This window comes from Capsaspora owczarzaki, assembly GCF_000151315.2.
Source record: "Capsaspora owczarzaki ATCC 30864 unplaced genomic scaffold supercont2.4, whole genome shotgun sequence".
Taxonomy (NCBI): domain Eukaryota; class Filasterea; order Ministeriida; family Capsasporidae; genus Capsaspora; species Capsaspora owczarzaki.
The window spans coordinates 757,064-775,841 of NW_011887295.1; the positions used below are offsets into that span (position 1 = coordinate 757,064).

The following is an 18,778-nucleotide window of genomic DNA, read 5'->3' on the forward strand; positions in this document are numbered from 1 at the left end:
ACTCGCTTGCGTACATGAACACCCTCCCGACCACTTTTATCAAAAAGTGCGTCATGTTGTTCGAGGCCTTCATTGCTGCTCACTTGCACTTGAACAAGGACGCCTCGTCGGCGGCTGGTGGCAGCACTGGACCATCTGCTGCCGGCTCGCCCAAGCGGCCAGCGAACGACACTGACTTTTCTTCCGCCAACCGTTCTTCGGGTGGACTGCGTCAGTCCGTTCTGCTGGCAGCGACACGCGAGCCTCATCTGTATGGTGCAATGGTTCCGTTCAAGCAGAGAATTGCTCACTTTACTCCTGATGCGCGCGTCCGCGATCTGGTACGCGACTTGAGCACGACTTTTAACGACGTTCTGCGGCGTGGTGGCCACTTTGCGTTGGGCATTTTCCACGATTCGCCCGTCGACAAGCACCTGACCTTCCGCCCATTCCCGCGCTTGTCGGCCTTCCCGCTCTTCTTCCCAGAGCTGCTCACAGTGGACAGCAAGCGTTTGTGGATCCGAGCGTACAAGGCGGACTTGTACGCATTCCATTTGCGCGCTTCGAACATGAACGCGAATGGCACGACAACAGCAGCCGCTGGAGGCGCCGACGCGGTTCGTGGTGGCGGGCGAGTGCGCGGATTGGGTCTTCCTGGCGTTCCAACGCCCGGTGGTGGTGCAGGAGTCACGACAGCTTCTGCCAGCTCTTCGTCAACAGCAGCAACTACTGCTGCTGCTGCTGCTCACACCGCAGCTCAAGCTGCTGGCTCGACGGCGACTGCGACAGACCCTCTGACTTTGGTTCGGGCCTTGGCAGGCTCTTCCAGCTCCTATTCGAGAGCCTTGCAACAGGCGATGACAATAGCGGCCACGGCCGCCTCCAACACCAGTTCAGCATCGTCCTCGGCCGATACAGAACCCAGACCCGGCCCACATTTGACAGTGAGATCTGCTACTGCTGCTGCTGTTCCTGCTGCTGCTACTGCTGCCTCTCTCCTTGAGCCCGCTGACGACAACGCAGATGGCCTCGAGGCACATGACGACCTGGTTCGCTTGCAACGCATGGGGCGGCAGGTGGACTTTGGCGGCGTGTCTGAACGGGCTGGCGCTTCGCCTCATCCGTTTTCGCAGTCGCTGTCCCAGTCTCTGTCGCCCGTTCCATCCCAGTCTCAGTCGCAGCCCATGAGTATCCATCCCTTCGCGATGGGGTCGCCGACCCCTGCAACTCCGCCAGCGCCTGTGGCTCCTGCTCTCAACACGAACGCGGATGGTGTTGTTGCGGCAGCGGCATCATCATCATCATCAATGTCGTCGTCGATGACGGCGGCGCCTTTTACTACCGCAGCCGCTGCATCGAATATGGGTCAACGCACGGTGCTGCCCGCCCCGCGATCGTCGTCGCCGTCTGCCTTCCGCGCTACTTTGATGGAGGTGCGTGCTGCTGCCCTCGCCAGCAATGAGCCGCCACTTCGCCGTGGCCCTGGCCGAGGCGCGTGGCCGCGTCCCTGGCTTTCAACTGCGGTGGCCTCCCAGGCCTTGGCGTCGACGGGACCTGGCACTCCCATTCATTCCATGCCGATGCTCATCACCTCGCTCCCGAGCCCAATGATTGTTGGTGGTGGTGACACACCCGGGCCGCCGTCCCCTGCTGCTGCTGCTGGGCCGGCCGGACCAAACTTTATCATCCCCATTGATGGTGTGCACACGCCTTCTCCTCCACAACCTCCGCGTGGCGCCGGTGCAACGCTCCATCCCAGCACGTTCGATCCGTTTGCGGCTGCGGGTGATGCAGCCTCGTCGACTGTTGCTGTCGCGGGCACGCCAGCAGCAGACAACTCCGTTCGTGCGGATGATGGCGGCGGCGCCGCCGCTACCCCACGCATATCCCTGTTACAAACGCCGAACGCCCCCTCGTTTGATGTTTTTTCGCATGTCATGTCAGCCTTCACGCGTGCGTGGGACAGTCGAGTAGCAGCACAGTTATCGTCGACCGCGATGAATGAGCATCATTCAATCCCTGGCTCTACCGCTGTCGCGAGAGGCCCAGCGCGTACGCGAAACGGTGATAGCATGAGTGCCGAAGTTGGGACTCTGTCGTCGTCCGCCTCCAGTGAGAGCGCCAGCTCCAACCACAGCAGCGACTCGAACAACAACAACAACAACGCTTCGGCCGCCGTCCCAGGGCAAGGTCATGCGACCAACGGGCATGGAAATGGTCCCACTGGTCCCACTGGTCCCACTGTTACCGCATCCGCCGTTCTCGTTGGGCCCGGCACCACCAGCGATGGACGAGAGACAATGCATGTGCAAGTGCTTCCTGGATCAAACGCGCTGGCTTCTGCTGCCGCGGCTGCTGTCATGCAAGGTCTTACACACGGAACAGCCGTCGTCGTCAATGGTCGCGATGCCGATGTTCGTGGCTTGGCCCAGCTGGCAGCGGCTCTGCGAAACCAGCGCGGCGAGCCGCAGGAAGGGCCTGGCCGAGCCACACCAACGCCTACAGCGGTAGCGGCCATGGCTGTGAATGTGACGCCAGGAAACCTTGCTCGCGTCGTCCCTCCTCGTGCCTATTTGCACATTGACCGTCGTCGGCCGCTCGAGTCTGCCTTCCGCAGTCTGCTCATGACCGATCGCTGGGCCACTCTTGGTCTCCCCGGAGCTTTGCATGTCGAGTTTATTGGCGAAAGCGGCGCCGGTCCTGGTGTGCTGCGTGAGTGGTGCACCGTCATGACGGAGGCGTTCCTGGATCCTCGCCAAGGCCTGTTTGTCACGTATGACAAGGGCCTGACGTACCATTTAGCTCCTGCATTCGACGGCGACGACGAGCTCATGGTCGACGAGGTCGTTCCAGACCCGTCCTTGCCCGTTGCTGCGTCTTCGACCAACATCACTGCCACTCCAATGGACACGACAACGTCGGCAGCGACCACCACTACGGCAACCACGGCCGCGGCTGTTCCGCCTCCCGCAACACTTCCTACAACAACAACAGCAGCAACAACAACAACAACAACAACAACAACAACAACATCAACAACAACTGCCCAAGACGCTCCACCATCTTCCGCTCCTGAACAACAAGCTGCGGCGACGGATTCGTCCACTTCGCCGCCGCGGCCCATCACGAAGCTCGACTTGTGCGAGCTCGCTGGCCGTTTCCTGGGCCTGTCCATCCTTCTTGGTGTTAGCCTTCCCATGCGTCTCACCCGGCCGCTGTTGCAGCTTTTGTTGGTGGCGGACAACACGCCTCGGCCATGGCGCATTTCTGATTTGGCGTATTTTGATCGGGAGTTCTACGAGTCTCATCTCCTCTACGTCCTTCACAATAATGTGGAGGGGTTGGACTTGAACTTTACCCACACGGTGGAACTGCCAGCTCCGCGCGCAGAGAGCGTGCCAGCGGTAGATTCGGCCGCGCGCGCGCTGGCTGAAGCAGCTCGGCACAGCCACCAGCCGCTCTTGGACGACACCGTTCCAAAGCCTGACAGTGCTGCTGCTGATGACGCTGTTGTCGCGATGGTGATGGACGGCGGCGACTCTGCTTCCGCTGTTGTTGACGTGCCGCTTTCGCGAGGCAAGCGAGGATTGAGTACGTTGCTCGAGTCGGATGCGCAGATTGAGCATCCTCTTGACGCGATTCTCTGGAAGGCGGCAGCCGATGCTGCTGCTGCCGCCGCTCCTGACTCGTCGTCCACCGCCAACAAGCGCGCTCGGACGTTGGTCGATGTCGAAATCATTCCCAATGGAGCCGACCTGGTGGTCACCGCTGAAAACAAGCTCGAGTACATCCGGCATCTGGCCGAGTTCCGTGTGCTGAATGGCGTGGAAAGCCGGGTGCGCTCGCTGCGGAACGGCTTCCTATTCCTGCTACCGCTGACCCAAGACCCCGTGCTTGCTCGTCTGGGTCTCACTGCGACCGAGCTGGACTTGCTGCTGTCTGGCGAACCGACAATCGACGTGAACGAGTGGAAGGCCTGCACTGGCTACTCGACCACGATGACCCCGTCGTCGCCGTTGGTGCAGTGGTTCTGGGAAGTTGTCGAGACCATGTCGCAGGCCGAGCGGGCACAGCTCCTCCTCTTCTGGACTGGGTTTTCGCGTCTGCCGACCGGCGGCATGGGCTCGCTCACCCAGGCATCCGAGCCGTTTGCTCTCATGATGAACAGTCGTCGGCTGCCATTTACAATCACACAAGCCGGCAGTCCCGACCGGCTTCCTTCCTCGTCGACTTGCACGCTTTACCTGTCTCTTCCTCCGTACGAAAGCAAGGAGGCGCTTCGTAGCAAGCTGATGGCCGCGATTCAGCAGTGTCGCGGATTTGCATTCCGTTAAACGTTTTCTCTTCCACCCTTTTTGTTTTCTTCTTTTTTTTTTTAACACTCTTATCTTGTATTTTTATCTCTTCTTTATTGCTCCATGCTTGATGTTTTACTTGTTGCTCGGAAGATGTTATTTTTCTTCTTTTTCTCGTTCGGAGCTGAACTTGGTTGTTTGATTTTCTCATGAACTGGCTCGCGCTCGCTTTGCTCTACAAACCCAAACGTTAATCCCCACACTTACTAATAAACACTTTGTTTCTTTTGCTCTCTTCTCATTGTTTCGCGATACAGTATCTTGTTGTTGGGCAATTTTTCTAAGCAGGCAGGCGCTCAGTTTTAGTTTTAGTTTTTTAAAATAATTATTCTGGTTTTTTGAACGATGAGCGATTCTGGTCCTGTTTTGGCTGGCACGCTTCACGGCCATGTCGACGTTGTGAACGCCATTGTGTATCTCCCCGAGATGGAGTGTGTGATCAGTGCTTCCGACGATCGGTGAGGACTGACGACAACGCACCCCAACGTCCAAGGGGAGGGAGAGGGGAAAAGGGGGAGAAGGGGGAGAAGGGGTTGTTTGTGCCTGTCTCTGCTTGGCACTGCAGCATGGCAAGCTCCTCCCCCCCTTGAGCACTATCATCATCATAGACAAGCATCCGGCACCCACTGGGTGGTCTCATCGACGACCCGTTCCCAGCGCCAATGGGGGGAGGGGATTGCACGTCCTATCGAGTGCCCATCCACGTGCAGCACACACACAACGCCGACCCTCCTTCGCGCGCTTCCTTCCTCATCACAACAGCCCGCCCCAACAGCAATACAATCAAACACCTCAACACCTTCTACAACAAACGCATTTGAATCTGCAGCCTCAGTTCACGAAAGCAACGCCCAAAAAAAAAAAATAATACAAAATAATAAAAATACAAGTTTCAATTTTGGTGACAAGCATTTCGCTCGAAATCAAAGGGGTCACAAGGTGATAATCACTATCACTATCAATAGAAAAAAAAGAAAAAAAAAACGAAAAAAAAAAAAAAAAGCCGCGCTCATGCATTTTATTTTGCATTGACTTTTTGCTTTGTCAATGCTGGATTGTTTGGACACTCATCCACTCACGCTGCTGCTGCTGCTGCTGCTGCTGCTGCTGCTGCTGCTGCTGCTGCTGCTGTGCACATTCATCATCACCAACAGGACACTGCGCGTGTGGCTGCGTCGCGACAATGGCGACTGGTGGCCGTCGGTCTGCCAGACACTCGCGGGACCCGTCTCAGCGCTCGCCTTTGACGCCAAGTCGCGCCGTCTGTTTGCTGGCGTTGAGCTCGGAAACATCTTTGTAAGCACAATTCGCCCTTGCGTTGGTCTCTGTGTCGCTCGCAGACGAGACAGCTTCGTTCGATCTCGATTGGCTCTTTTTTTTTTTTTTTTTTTTTTTTTTTCAATTTTGATCGTTCAGTTCACAGTGATTGCCCACCACATGATGAAAGATGACAACTCACGTACTCACTGCTGCTCGTCGGTGATTTGTGGCGTGGTTTGACAGGAGTATTCGTGCAGCGAGGACTTGAACCGCCTTGCCATCAAGCAAGACCATCGTGGTGAGTAGTCTGGGGCTGAACTGAACACTGAACGTGCGATCATTGCGATTCTGTCGTCTCATCCACATCACATCTTCCCCCCCCCCGGCCTCTGAAACACAGCACACACCGCTCGCGTCACGGCCATCAACTTTGTCCCAGACCACGAGTGGATTCTCAGTGTCGGCCGCGACAAGTTCTTCCAGTGGCTGGATGCACAGACTGGTCGCCGTCTCGGCTGCTTCCAGAGCGATGCATGGTGCTCGTGCCTGCAGTTTGACCCCGTGTCCAAGTTTGCCTTCCTCGGCGACTACGGCGGCAACATTGAGCTGCTGAAGGTCGACGATGGCCGTCTTAGCCTTGTTTCCACCCTCAAGGGCCACGAAGGCAGTATTCGCTCGCTCGCATGGGACGGCAAGAAGCGCCGTCTCTACTCGGGCAGCTTTGACAAGCGTATCATTGTGTGGGACATTGGATCTCAGAAGGGTGTTACTTATGAGTTTTATGCGCATCTATCCAAGGTACAGTGCCCTTTTTTTTGTGTGTCATGCCGATCTCTGTGGCATGTCGGTTTGTTGAAACATGAGAATGTTGTTTGCTTCTATCATGAAGCTGACTCTCGCACGTTTCGCTTTTGTTGCTTGTTTTTGCAGATCAAATCGGTCGTTTTCATTCCGGAAGACCGCCGCCTCGTCTCCTCGGGCGACGACCAGAAGCTCATCTTCTGGGACTTGAAGAAGCGACGCCTCGAAGCACCCGAGTGGGCGGAGGCTCCTGACTGCCAGAAGTGTGGAACTCCATTCTTCTGGAACTTTAAGAAGAAATTGAACGTTACGCGACAGGTAACGTGTTTCAGCTGTTGCTCTGGCTGGTTGATGATTTTGTCTGTCAAAAATGATCCTTTTGGTGTTGTATTCACTTGCGTTTTTGTGTGTCTGTGTGTGTGGTCTCGGATAGCACCACTGCCGCATGTGCGGTAAGGCACTTTGCGACGACTGCTCGGCGCGTCGTACCACCCTTCCCAAGATGGGCTTTGAGCTTCCCATTCGCACCTGCCAAGAGTGTTTCTCAACGGTTGGCGAGAAAGAGTACGTTGGTGGTGCATTGCATCGGTTTTTTTTTTTTTTTTTTTTTTTTTGCTTGCAGATTCCATTTTGGCGAGTTTTGCGCTCATTCTTCTCTGCTCTTTCTCTCCCCCGCTCCCCTCTCGTGTGTCTCAGTCGCCGCCCGTACTGCAAGACTTATGGCGCCAAGCATGCGGTTGCTGATATGGTTTGGTCGGCCTCAACACGAGAGCTCGTTACCGCTGGCACGAATGGCTTGATCAAGGTATGTTTCTGTGTGTGCTGTGGCTGGTGCTGGTGCCGTGCTGGTGCCGTGCTGGTGCCGTGTGTGGAGATGAAGGGGAGCAACAGTGCTTGCCCACGTCGTTCGAGTTGCTAAATGCTGTGTGTTGGGTGTCACTTGCTACTTGACAGATCTGGAAGGTCCCGACCATCGGCCACGATGCTAGCAGCGAGGACGAAGACTAAAAAAAAACCCCATTGATTATTGCTCGCAGATTTGCTTCCAACATTGCTGTCTTGATCTCCTCCATTTTTCTTATCCATGCTTGTGTTTGTTTCGCTGTTTTGTTCCCCGTTTTGTTGTTTGCTCTAGAGTTTGAAAGTCCCTTATAATGTCTAATCTGATCGTTTCTTGTTTTCCCCTCCTCCTTCCTGCGCTTCCATGCAACTGCAATGCAAATGGACGAATGCTCAGTCCCTTCCAATCATACTGAACACTTTGAGCGTCAAACATGAGCGACGTTCGCAACATTCTCGACCTCGAAGGCAGCAAATCAGAAGTGCTCTCGTTGATTGCCGACAAGGTCTGTGACGCGTTAAGCTTGAGAGTGGGACTGGGACTGAGAGTGGACTGGGACTGGGACTGAGAGCGGGGCAACAAAGGAAGGGAGATCGCGCCAATTTCCCTCCTGCATTGAGAAGAGAGAGACTCACCCTGTCTGTTCTGTTGCTTGATGATTCCACTGCACCATCCCATCCTTGTCGTTTGTGCCTTCTTTTGGCATACTCACGGGGGGCGGGGGAACTGCAGGCGCCGAGGGGACACCGGAGCACTGTGCCCAGACCCGAAAAGCCCGCGGGAATGTCGATGGAGGTCTACCGGCTGTACCTGGCGCGGTCGTCGGCCGTCCCGACAGACACGACAAGCCAAGGGTATGTGCAGCACAAGGCGCGGCTGGGAAACAGGCGCGCGGTGCAGTGGCGCATGACAGAGTTCACCAATCCTGCGCGCCAGGACGAGCTCGTCCTGCGCCACTGGTGCAAGGCGGCAGATGCTGACAAGGAGTACAAGTTTGCCAAGTGGAACCGCGCCATCGTCATTCCAGAGTACTCGGACGAGGAGTACGCAACGATAATAGAGACAACACAGCCAGGCATTGAAGCCTTTATGCCAAAGTATACGCCTCATCCATCGACCAAAGCACCGACGGCCAACGCGGCAAGCACTACGACAAGCAGCACAGGCGCGCTTGCTACTAGCACATCTTCGAGCGAGGCCGCACCGTCAGATTCTGCATCGGCAGGCCGCATTCAGCTTCCTGCCGCAGCAGCCGCCTGGACCAAACCCGACACTGACCATCTGTTCGCTCTCTGTGCCGATTTCGATTTACGCTTTGCTGTGATTGCAGGGCGCTACGAAGGCTCCGTCCCACGCACGGTTGAGGAGCTGAAAGATCGCTTTTACTCTGTTTGCAATCGGCTCGCCATCGCGCGTGCACGCACCGCTGCGCTCGCCGCTGGAGTGACTGATGCGCAAAGCATGGCGGCCTTCTTGGCCCGACAGGCTGCAACGGCTGCATCTGGTCTGACACAGGGAGGAGCGGATGGAGGAGATATGCTGCCGGATGTTCCTCTCGAACAGCAGCAGGCCTTGTACCAGCCATCGCAGCCGCCCACCAGCAGCATGGATACCAGCGACGACACTGCGGCGAGCACAGGTGCATCCTCTGCGGGCTTGCGGCGCAGCAGCTCGAGCAACAAACCATCCTCTTCCCTCAAAAGCGCCGCGCCGAGCGCGGCCGCGCTAGCCCCCACTACCGATGCTCTTAGCTCGAACAACCGCGTCCCTGGCGTGCATTTGATCTTTTACGATGCCGACCACGAGGTTCGACGCAAGCTGCAGCTCGAGCGGATGCTACACCGCACATACGCTCAAATCCGCGAAGAAGAATTCCTCATTGGCGAGTTGCGAAAAATCGAGTCACGCGGACGAGAGCGCGAAAAGGAGCGAGAAAGCGCATCTCGTATTATGAAAGACGACGATGCCGGGCGAGGGCCCCTCGTCAGCGAAACCACGAAAAAGAAAAAGAAAAAGTCCAGCTCCTCGCGATCATCCACGGCGGTTTCGGCGGCCGGTGCATCTTCCGCCGCCACCGGAGCATCTGGCGCCTCTCTGGATGCGCCCGAGGCCGTTGCCGGCCCGTACGATCCGGCCTCGTCGTCTGCAGCAGCAGCCGCGGCCATTCGCCGCGAGCGTCCGATCGGCACGCATCTGCGCAGCTCGCGCTTTGCTCCTCTTCAAATCGGCACAAAGGCGGCCAAGCGTATCGACCTGCTGCTCGAAGAGCTTGGCGCTAATGTGCGGTTTATGCCAACGCTTGTCGTCTGCGACGAGTTTGACGAGCTACGTGCAGAAATTCTCGGTGTGTTGGATTTGAAAAAGGTACTGACAGATTTCGTGGATTTTGTTTTCTTGGTGGTCATGGTCGGAGCGATGATGACTATCTTGATTGCTCACTCGTTTGTCTGTTTTAGCACACCGATGCACGTGAATACGACGTCAACCTGCTCAAGCATCGGCGACGCGCTCTGCTCCAGCAATTGCACCCAGATCAAGAATTCCCGGACGATACCGTTCCTGTTTCTGATGCGACTGGTGCGGCAAGTCACCATTCTCAGTCGCACTCGGCGAACCAACCCGACTCGGCGGCAGGAGCGGGTGATCAAGGTCAAGAGCTGGTCGACGAAAAGCCTGATATTAAGCCACTGTCCAGCATCAGCCAGAGTTCAAGCACTTTGGCCCTGAGCGACGTTGAGGACGATGATGGTGCAAGCGAAGTTGGTGAGTGTGGTGTCAGAGAGGGGGAGAGGGAGAGACGGGGTTTGCTCGGTGCACTCTGACTTTTTTTTTTTTTTTTGTTGGTTTTTGCTCTTATTTCTCTTCTCCAGAAACCGACCCCTCTCGAGGCACCTCGCGTGTGTCAACTCGTCGAAAGCGGCGGTTGTCCAGCAACGTCGAAGACGCCGACAGTTCCACCGAGCACGATTTGAAGCGATCAAGACGAGAGCTGTGATTTTCGTTGTTGTTCAGAATACATGGTTGTTTTCAATTGTTTTTCGCTCCTCCTCCTCCTCCTCTCCTCCTCCTCCTCCCATGCCTGCAATTGAATGACATTTTAGATTCATATCAAAGATTGAGCCTTTTGGATTGGTTGATCCAGTCGTCGTTGTTGTTTTTTGCGTATCCAACCTGAGGCAATGTCTGCAACGCCAGGCCGCTTCCTGTCGACCCACTTTTCAGGCCAAGCCAACACTGGCCAGAGCCCGACCGCCACGACGTCCATGGGCGCCTCCAGCTCCTTCATGGGCTCTCGCGGCGACTTTGGGTGCGTGTTTCACTGCGCTGTGCATGTGGATGGTGGGGCGATGGTTGCTGGTTTCTGTGTCCTGACACACACGCGTTCGAGCGTGACAATCCGGTTGTGATTCAACTCACACGGAAGGTGCATTGTGTATCAACGACCGTTGGCGGCTCACACGAGAGAGAGTGTGGGGGATAAGACTCGACCCAAAGAGAGGGCGAGTGGGCTTTAGAACGGTTTTCCAATGCATTGCCCACTCAAAGGCCATCCGACCTTGTCTCTCTTCGGACTACTCGTCCAGAATGATAATAGTAGTGTTTTGTTTGAGTCGTGCTTCACTCACCTCGTCTTCGTCGTCGTCGTCGTCGTCGTCGTCGTCGTCGTCGTTTCGCAGCAGTCAACGGCCGCCTCGCGCCATCTCCATGTCGCCCGACGCAGGCGCCACATCGCAGGTCTTTGGCACGCCACTCACTGCTGGGCGATCGCGCCATTCCATCAGCACCCCTGCGACGGGACGCGCACCCCCAGGCACCGGTGCACGAAGCATGGCACGTCCGTACGGAGCGGCAGGCGCAGGGTAAAGCAGAAGAAAAACCAAATCCTGTTGGATTCAAACTTGAAACATCTACTTCAACTTCTCACAATCCTGTGTATATTGTAGACGAGCGCAAATGCAAGATACTGCATATGCGCCGCCGCTAGAGTCATTGTACGACGATTACGACTCTGCCGTGCCATTCACCGCTCCATCCGCGGTACGTGTTGCTTTTTGTTGTGCCACAATGCGGGTTGAACGCCATCTTGGCTCATGTCGTTTTGTCCACACTGTGCTTGCTACTTTTTGCTTCGTGCTACGTACATATAGGCGGAAGCTGGATTTGAGCGTTCTTTTGCAGGTTTGCCAAAAACAATCAACAATGCTTCAGTGCTGATTTTGAAATTGACCTCGTGCTTACGTATTTATGATTTGTTCTCTCGCATGCACAGCACATTTGCCTTCCGACTCGATCGACGCTCTTTCGTAATGCAGCATTTGTGGACATTGCGCCTGGAACCGACGTTTTGTTTGTTTCGTTCGTCTGTTGTGTCTGATTTCGATTCGCTGCGATTTTTTTTTTTGGTGGTGCAGGGACATTGCCCCAGCTGAAGGAGACAACTCGCTGGACGTTTGGGTGACGGTATTTGGCTTCCCACCAACAGCCGCTTCGCTGGTCTTGTCGTACTTGGAGCAGTGCGGTGACATTGTGCGGCACATGATGGCCCCGGACGGCGGCAACTGGATGCATGTTCGGTTCAAATCGCATCTCCAAGCCGAGCGTGCAATCAGTCGCAACCGCAAAGTGGTGGCTCGCTCCATCATGCTTGGCGTGGCTCCCTGCGAAGATCGGGTACGTGTGATGTTTGATTCTGGTTGCGTGGGCCGCAGAAAATGGTAAACGGCTGAGAAATCAGTTCTAACGTGGTGTTTTGGCCCTTTCTCTTTTGATTATTATTGTGGCAACTAGGGCGTTCTCGCGGGCGACAAGTCTGCTGCCGCGGGACTAGACTTGACCGCTCCCCGAGCGTTGCATAACGCGTCCCAGCGCTCAAGACGAGACATTGATGTATTCTCGACAGGCTACACAAGCAAAGCTCCGCAGAAGGTTAACCCGTCTCTTTTCCGGCAGACTATCGAGTACATTTTCAACTGGTGATGACATTGGCAGTCGATTTAAATGTGTTGTTTGTAATCGAGCGGACTTAGTTGAAACCTGTTTGCAATTAAACGAGCAAATTTACTTTGATACCAATTGCTTGCACTGAATGTAACGTAGAAAACACTGCAAAAAGCATAACAACTACCACCGAAAGAACGCCTTGAAACGAAAAGAAAAAAAAACCATCATAAAAAAATGAGTTAACGATTGTCACACTCCCGAAAGAAAACATCTGAGAACAGTTCGTCCAAACTTTCGCCGCTTTTGCACAAAGCTTCACGTAGAGTGTGTGCTGATGGCAACCATCTCCAGCTGATTGGATGGGGCGTGAGTCGCAGCAGCGCGAGCATCAACTTGAGCGTAGTGACGACGTTTGCCGTACTTGTAGATCTCAGTCGAAATAACGAAAATGACGCAGCCGACCGCAATAATGGCCCACTCTGTCAAGAAGCGCCACCAAAAACAGCACAAGAAGAGAAATTCACGAAAAGTCAGCTTCTGATGTGACACGGACAACGCACTGAACATCTCAACGAGAACATACCCCAAGAGATGGGCGCTTGCTCCAGAATCCTCGTGTTCACGTAAGGGATGTACACTGTGGCGAGAGTGATAGAGCCGCCAATCGCCATTGTGTACAGCATGGCCATGTTGCCGAAAACCTTGAGCTTGAATGTCGACATGCGAGCGTGGCGACAGTTGTACGCAATGTACAAGAAGAAAAAGTTGAGCATCAGGAAGACGGTGGAGCGAGCGCGGAAGACGTTCTCGCACTGGTGGTCAGGTGGCATATTCAATGAGTCAAAAACCATTACTAAAAGTAGAACCCCAAAAGTTCGAACAAACATCCCAAAAAGTCTTACAGCATCGGAATACGACGTGTTGCACTCAGTCGAGTTGATACCATCGCTGAACGCAAAAACGCGCAGGATAAAGGCAACCAGGCCCAAAACACCCATCACGCAGCCATAAAACACCATATCGACCACAACTTCGCGAGTGAAAAGGCCAACGTCGTTGGGCCGGGGCTTGTTCGTCATGATGTCTGGGGCAGGTCCTTCGACACCCAGAGCCAGCGCAGGCGGAGAGGCTACCAGGCAAAAAAAAAAACCACACCCACAAAGTCAACACATCAAGTCAACAACAAGTTCATCAGCCAACCCAATCGCTTACAAGTGATCATGTTAAGCCACAGAATTTGCAGAGGAGAGCTGTATGTCAGTGAAAGCCCAATCCAGTTTCAACATGAGCCCATCAATTCATCAAACACCTGGTCAATGCGCGTGGCGTGTCAACAACAACAACAAAAACTTACAGCGGGAAGACGGAAATATTGTTCGCATCCTGAACACACAGACCAATAATCAATACAACCATTTCGGCCAAGTTCGATGCCATCAAATGAACAATGAACTTGGAGATGTTGGCGAAAATGCGGCGGCCTTCAGAAATGGCAACGAGAATGGTCGCAAAGTTGTCGTCGGTCAAGACAATATCGGACGCTTGTTTCGTCACATCACTGCCACCAAAGCCCATCGCAATGCCTAGGTTACATAACAACATGTCGCCAACGTAGTGAGTAACAGAATAGAACAAAAAACAAAAACTTTTCAGGCAGGACAAGCATGTCCGAGCCATGCCATTGGAAACGTACCAACATCGGCCTGCTTGACAGCCGGTGCGTCGTTGACACCGTCTCCAGTCATGGCGACACGCTTCTTGCGACGATGCAGACAGTGAATCAAGCGGACTTTGCTGGCAGGAGAGCAGCGAGCCAGTACGCGCGGCAGTTCATCGGCAGCATCAAGTTCAGCGTCGGTCATGGCGTCGAAATCGCGTGCAACCATCACCAGCTTGGGATTGGCGCGCATGTCCTCCTCAGTGACAATGCCCACCATTTTGGCGATGGCGGCCGCAGTCGCAGGATGATCACCCGTGGCCATGTGAACCGAGATGCCTGCTTCGTGTGCCTGGACGACGGCACCTGCGGTTGTGCTGCGCGGCGGGTCAAACATGCCGGCGAGCCCAACAAACGTCAAGCGCTGCTCGATTTCATCACGGAAATCGGTCGTCCATGCCGAAGGCGCGTACTTGCCGGTCGGACCACCGCCCAACAGCACGCCATCCGAACCGTCGTGCTCGTCCTCGTGCTCGTCTGCCTCAGACAGTCCAAGCGAATTGGTGCTGGGCCCAACGGTGAAACGCGCTCCCTTCTCTTTGACCGGGTTGGCGGGAGAGTGCAGATTGGAAGGCATCGTGTTGCGCGCCAGAGCGAGAACACGCAAGCCTTTCGACGCGAGACTGTCGACTTGGCTCATGATGTGCTGAACAATCTCCGGCGTGAGCGGCTTGACCTCATTGCCGCACTGATAGGCCTCGCAGCAAGCCAACACGCTCTCCGTAGCACCCTTGAGGAAGATGTGGTACGCCGTGTTTTGACGGTACACGACCGTCATGCGCTTGACCACCGAGTCGAAGGGCAACTCGCAGATGGTGTCCATTTGCTTGTCAAGCTCCTCGCGATTCTTGTCGGCCTTGTAGCCAAACACGAGCAAGGCAACCTCGGTTGGATCGCCGGTTGCAGACCATTTCTCGTCCACAAACTGGATGCGGGAGCCGTTGCACATGGAGCAGACCAACGCGGCATCAGCTGTTTTGCCGAGCACGTGTTGAAATGAAGCAGTGTTAGTGAAAAAAAGAGCAACATCAGCAGGCAAACCAGTCGAGAACTATGGCGAAATTTCTTACACAAATCAGACGGAAGCCGGGTAACATCAACGACCTGTTCGTCCGAATCGACGATCTCGCCTTCGGGAACAATGCCATTACCCCGCACTTGGTACAGGCGCTCGCCCGCCCAGACTTCGGTGACGACCATCTTGCCGACCGTAATGGTGCCCGTCTTGTCCGAGCAAATATTGGTGGTGTCGCCAAGTTGCTCCAGAGCGGAGATCTTACGCACGACGGCCTTTTGAGTCGCCATGCGACGCACGCCAAGCGCCATTGTGACTGTAATAACAGCGGGAAGACCTTCCGGGATGATGGCAATCTGCGAACAAAACGACGAAAAAACAACAAACGGCGAAGAAAGAAGTGAGACACCAAAGTCTCCACAGAAACAAACAAAACCACACAAAGCAGAATCAACCACCCGCCCGAACCACTTACAGCAACAGCGATGGCGTACAAGGCAATGACACTCTCGCCAACGAAACGATTGGCTGCAAAGACAATGATGGCGAGCACGACCGCCACTCCAAGCAGAATAAACATGAGCTTTTCCAGGCGGCGCTGAAGAGGCGACTTGCCAGAGTGTTTGCCAAAGGTGTTGTCCCAGAACCGACGGATGACTCGGAGTGGCAAAATGAGTCGTGTGGTGTTGGCGTCGTCAATAGCGTCGAGGCGCTCTTCTTCCGTTTCGACGTCCGTGCGAACCGTGACTTCCTGCATGGCAGTGGTCTCTTGCTTGTTCTTCTCCGACGGCGCCTTGTTGGCGACAATCAGAGCAATTTTGCCAATCTCGGTGGCCAAACCAGTCGTGACCGCGATACCAACGCCACGGCCCTTTGTAATCAACGTGTTTTTGAACACCATGTTGATGCGGTCGCCCAACGGGATGTTGGGATCGTTGATGAGCGCGGGGTGTTTGCGCACCGGCAGCGGCTCGCCGGTCAGCAGCGCCTCGTCAATCTCCAGGTTCACGCCAGACACAAGACGCAAGTCGGCCGGGACTTGATCTCCCTCTTCCAGGTAGACAATATCGCCAGGAACAACGAAAGCCGAGCCTTCCACGGACAGTTCGCCGTCACGAAGAACACGAGCGGTGGGAGCGGAAAGCTTCTGGAGCGCCTCCATTGTACGCTCCGAGCGATACCTGCGAAAAAGGGGAAAGCAAAACAACAACAACACCCGAACAAGAAGTCAGTTCAGCGCAGAACGAGCAACATCACAAAAGAGGAAAACAAGAAACCCTACTCTTGGAAAAAGCCAATGCCAGTGTTCGTCACAAGGACGATGAGAATAACCACAACGTTGACAACGTCCTGAACAGCGGCACTAACGGCGACAGCAATCAACAAGACCATATTCATGGCATTGATCAGGTTCGAGACAAACACGCGCCAAGCAGACACGCCAGCCTCGAGGGCCAACTCGTTGTAGCCAAAGCGCTCCAATCGATCCTCTGCCTCCTGGCGAGTCAATCCGCGCTGGATATCTGTAGCATGAATGGAGAGAGTGGACAACGACAGCAAATCAGAAAAACGCATGGCGGCATCCCACAAGCGAAACAACAACCAAAGAGCAAGTTGGTGCGCTCACTGGTCTCGAATGAGGCGGCAACCGTGGCGACGGACATGGTGAAGGCCAGTTGTTGAGCAGTAGCAAGCTCGACGGGAACAGCCTCGGGAAGGATTTCAAAGCCTGCATGCATGGAATGGCCCTCCACAAGAGCGTTGACTTCAAATTGCAAGTGTGAGCGCTGACGGAGAAAGTTCGCTCGCTCGGAGGATGCCGAAGTGGCCAAAGCGGTCACACGGTGGTGCGAGTGCATCGACAGCCGCATGGCAGAAGGCGGAGACGCCAGGCCAGCAACCTCTCCGCTCGAGGGCACTTGGTTGATGGCAAACGAGTGCTTGAGCTGGTCGAGCCGGTTGGCCGACTTGGGTCTGGCCATGCTCGCACTGGCCTGCAGCGTCGGAGAGGTGGGGCGTGGCGTACCACTGCCACCAGCTGCTGCAGCTGCTGCTGCTGCCGCCGCCGCCGCCGCCGCAGTCATCAAACCCGGGGATGAAGCTGCATCATGGAGGTCGGAAGGATGCGAAGCGGAATGCCCGTGAGGATAGAACTGAGCCATCATGCGGGCTTGCTCATCCCACAGCTCCTCGTCGTCCGCGTGAAAGGCGTTACGAGACGCGATTGTCGTGACGTGCGGCATTTTCACCGTGTCTCCCATCGCCATCAATGACGTGTACGATGCAACAGGTGTCAGCCGACGCGACGACGGGCCGGATCCATGCACGGGCGATGACGCGCCCGAGGAGCGGTGCTGGAGCTGGTCGCCGCTACTCAGAGCAGACGGAACCGCGCCGGCCATCATCATTGCCGCCGTCACTGTTCCCTGCGGTTTCTGAGCAGCGTCTGTGTGTGTGTGTGTGTGTGTGTGTGTGTGTGTGTGTGTGTGTGTGTGTGTGTGTGTGTGTGTGTGTGTGTGTGTGTGTGTGTGTGTGTGTGTGTGTGTGTGTGTGTGTGTGGGTAGAATGTCAAAGAGATGTTGGTCGGAATCTCGAGAGTGAGTGAGAGAGCGAGCGAGCGAGTGGGTGTGTCAAGAATGACGCAGAGGCACATCCGAAAATCAGGGTCTTACCAGCGCCGCTCGTCTCATCGTCGTGGTCGGTGTCGCTACCAGAGCCATCGTCGCGGAAGAGCACAGTTGGGCCACCTCGGACCGCAGCCTCGAACGACAGGGCAGATCCGCTGCGTGGAACAGCAGGAGCAGGCGCAGGCGCAGGCGCAGGCGCAGTGGGAGCTGGCAGAGTCGCAGGCTCATTGAACGCTGCAGCCGTAGAGACGTGCGACACGTCATCAGCAATCACAGGAGCAGCTGCAGGATCAGCAGGATGAACATCACGAGCAGGAGCAGGAGCAGGAGCAGAGACGGTCGCGACGAATTCCGTCGCCGCGACTGCTTCTTCGCCTGCCGCTCTCTGCGGCTCGTCGTCACGACGCTCGTGGTTGGTGCCTGGGGTCGTGTTGTAGTCCATGGTGATCGCTGATTACGACGAGTTGGAATGGGGGGGGTGCAAGTTGTTTCAGAAACTGTGAGGCTGTCGACAACAGAGAGAACAGAGAGAACGCTCAGTTAGCATGACACAGTGGCCCGAATTAGAACTGCGCAGTGCCAACCCCCACTTTCCCCCCGAACTCGAGCCAAATCCACACACACACACGAGCCGCACTTTTGAGAATCAAGCAGAAATGCAAACTGTGGAACTTTCAAAAAAAAAAAGAAGAAGAAGAAGAAGAACAAAAAAAAGCGGTAACAATGTGGACTGACTGAGCATGGAAAAGCGAAGGCATTTTTGGATTTTTCAAATTTTTGATCCACTGGTGTTGAATTTTCGCATGACGAGTATTCGCTTTTCCGATTCACCACCACCACCAACATTGTGGTACTGTGGTGAGTCCTCTGGCAAATGACAGGAGGACATTTTCCATCTCCAAAGCATCACCGCAACATCCAAAGCATCGGCATTCGTGTGTGGGTGCAAGCTGACTGACTCGCTTCGTTGTTGTTGTTGTTGTGGGGATGTTTTCGGGTGGCCTGTTTCGTCACACGTTCGCGTGCACCGCTTCCTGGTGCTCTGGCTTTCAAAGGGGGGGGGGCAAGACAAGGCAAGGCAAAGAGTGGGGTCTTTCGATTGGAGTCCCCCTTCTGTCGGAGGCAGACGGCGAAACGAGAAGCAATGACACTGGAGCTTGTTCCAACGGATGATGAAATGACACCACTCGCGCAAAACCACACCTCCCCTCCTACGTCACCCCGCGCCAAGCACTCCAAGCG

General features: G+C 55.2%; 5 protein-coding genes across 5 annotated transcripts; 4 read left to right on the forward strand and 1 right to left on the reverse strand.

Moving 5' to 3' along the window:
• Positions 1-14: 14 nt before the first annotated feature.
• Positions 15-4,313, forward strand: CAOG_08657 (hypothetical protein; the record flags this gene model as incomplete). Its single annotated transcript, XM_011271966.1, has 1 exon — positions 15-4,313. The coding sequence occupies one exon, from the start codon at positions 15-17 to the stop codon at positions 4,311-4,313; it is 4,299 nt and encodes a 1,432-aa protein (XP_011270268.1).
• A 320-nt stretch (positions 4,314-4,633) lies between these two features.
• CAOG_08658 (hypothetical protein) lies at positions 4,634-7,678 on the forward strand. The gene is made up of 8 exons (XM_011271967.1): positions 4,634-4,792; positions 5,489-5,630; positions 5,838-5,892; positions 5,995-6,392; positions 6,525-6,713; positions 6,829-6,959; positions 7,092-7,200; positions 7,350-7,678. The coding sequence occupies exons 1-8, from the start codon at positions 4,680-4,682 to the stop codon at positions 7,401-7,403; spliced, it is 1,191 nt and encodes a 396-aa protein (XP_011270269.1). The 5' UTR covers positions 4,634-4,679; the 3' UTR covers positions 7,404-7,678.
• Positions 7,628-10,259, forward strand: CAOG_08659 (hypothetical protein). Its single transcript, XM_011271968.1, has 4 exons — positions 7,628-7,741; positions 7,969-9,600; positions 9,693-9,999; positions 10,107-10,259. The coding sequence occupies exons 1-4, from the start codon at positions 7,670-7,672 to the stop codon at positions 10,229-10,231; spliced, it is 2,136 nt and encodes a 711-aa protein (XP_011270270.1). The 5' UTR covers positions 7,628-7,669; the 3' UTR covers positions 10,232-10,259.
• A 126-nt stretch (positions 10,260-10,385) lies between these two features.
• CAOG_03038 (hypothetical protein) lies at positions 10,386-12,305 on the forward strand. The gene is made up of 7 exons (XM_004363820.2): positions 10,386-10,543; positions 10,914-11,096; positions 11,181-11,274; positions 11,385-11,415; positions 11,507-11,540; positions 11,649-11,907; positions 12,025-12,305. The coding sequence occupies exons 1-7, from the start codon at positions 10,416-10,418 to the stop codon at positions 12,211-12,213; spliced, it is 918 nt and encodes a 305-aa protein (XP_004363877.2). The 5' UTR covers positions 10,386-10,415; the 3' UTR covers positions 12,214-12,305.
• CAOG_03039 (Na+ P-type-ATPase) lies at positions 12,230-18,261 on the reverse strand. Its single transcript, XM_004363821.2, has 12 exons — positions 18,174-18,261; positions 17,582-18,041; positions 16,537-17,355; positions 16,192-16,432; positions 15,385-16,090; positions 14,965-15,265; positions 13,871-14,866; positions 13,532-13,760; positions 13,390-13,427; positions 13,080-13,306; positions 12,761-12,989; positions 12,230-12,656 (listed from the first exon to the last, which is right to left on the reverse strand). The coding sequence occupies exons 2-12, from the start codon at positions 17,976-17,978 to the stop codon at positions 12,493-12,495; spliced, it is 4,347 nt and encodes a 1,448-aa protein (XP_004363878.1). The 5' UTR covers positions 17,979-18,041; positions 18,174-18,261; the 3' UTR covers positions 12,230-12,492.
• Positions 18,262-18,778: the final 517 nt, after the last annotated feature.

Excerpts from the sequence above, each read along its gene's own strand:
- CAOG_08658 (XM_011271967.1), top strand. The coding sequence starts at position 4,680 with ATGAGCGATTCTGGTCCTGTTTTGGCTGGCACGCTTCACGGCCATGTC. Across the intron at positions 6,960-7,091 it reads TCAACGGTTGGCGAGAAAGA|TCGCCGCCCGTACTGCAAGA; the intron begins GTACGTTGGTGG and ends CGTGTGTCTCAG. Across the intron at positions 7,201-7,349 it reads GCACGAATGGCTTGATCAAG|ATCTGGAAGGTCCCGACCAT; the intron begins GTATGTTTCTGT and ends GCTACTTGACAG.
- CAOG_08659 (XM_011271968.1), top strand. The coding sequence starts at position 7,670 with ATGAGCGACGTTCGCAACATTCTCGACCTCGAAGGCAGCAAATCAGAA. Across the intron at positions 9,601-9,692 it reads GTGTGTTGGATTTGAAAAAG|CACACCGATGCACGTGAATA; the intron begins GTACTGACAGAT and ends TGTCTGTTTTAG. Across the intron at positions 10,000-10,106 it reads TGATGGTGCAAGCGAAGTTG|AAACCGACCCCTCTCGAGGC; the intron begins GTGAGTGTGGTG and ends TCTCTTCTCCAG.
- CAOG_03038 (XM_004363820.2), top strand. The coding sequence starts at position 10,416 with ATGTCTGCAACGCCAGGCCGCTTCCTGTCGACCCACTTTTCAGGCCAA. Across the intron at positions 11,097-11,180 it reads TACGGAGCGGCAGGCGCAGG|ACGAGCGCAAATGCAAGATA; the intron begins GTAAAGCAGAAG and ends TGTATATTGTAG. Across the intron at positions 11,275-11,384 it reads CATTCACCGCTCCATCCGCG|GCGGAAGCTGGATTTGAGCG; the intron begins GTACGTGTTGCT and ends ACGTACATATAG.
- CAOG_03039 (XM_004363821.2), bottom strand. The coding sequence starts at position 17,978 with ATGGACTACAACACGACCCCAGGCACCAACCACGAGCGTCGTGACGAC. Across the intron at positions 16,433-16,536 it reads TGCCGCCTCATTCGAGACCA|ATATCCAGCGCGGATTGACT; the intron begins GTGAGCGCACCA and ends TTCATGCTACAG. Across the intron at positions 13,428-13,531 it reads AATATTTCCGTCTTCCCGCT|CTCTCCTCTGCAAATTCTGT; the intron begins GTAAGTTTTTGT and ends ACTGACATACAG.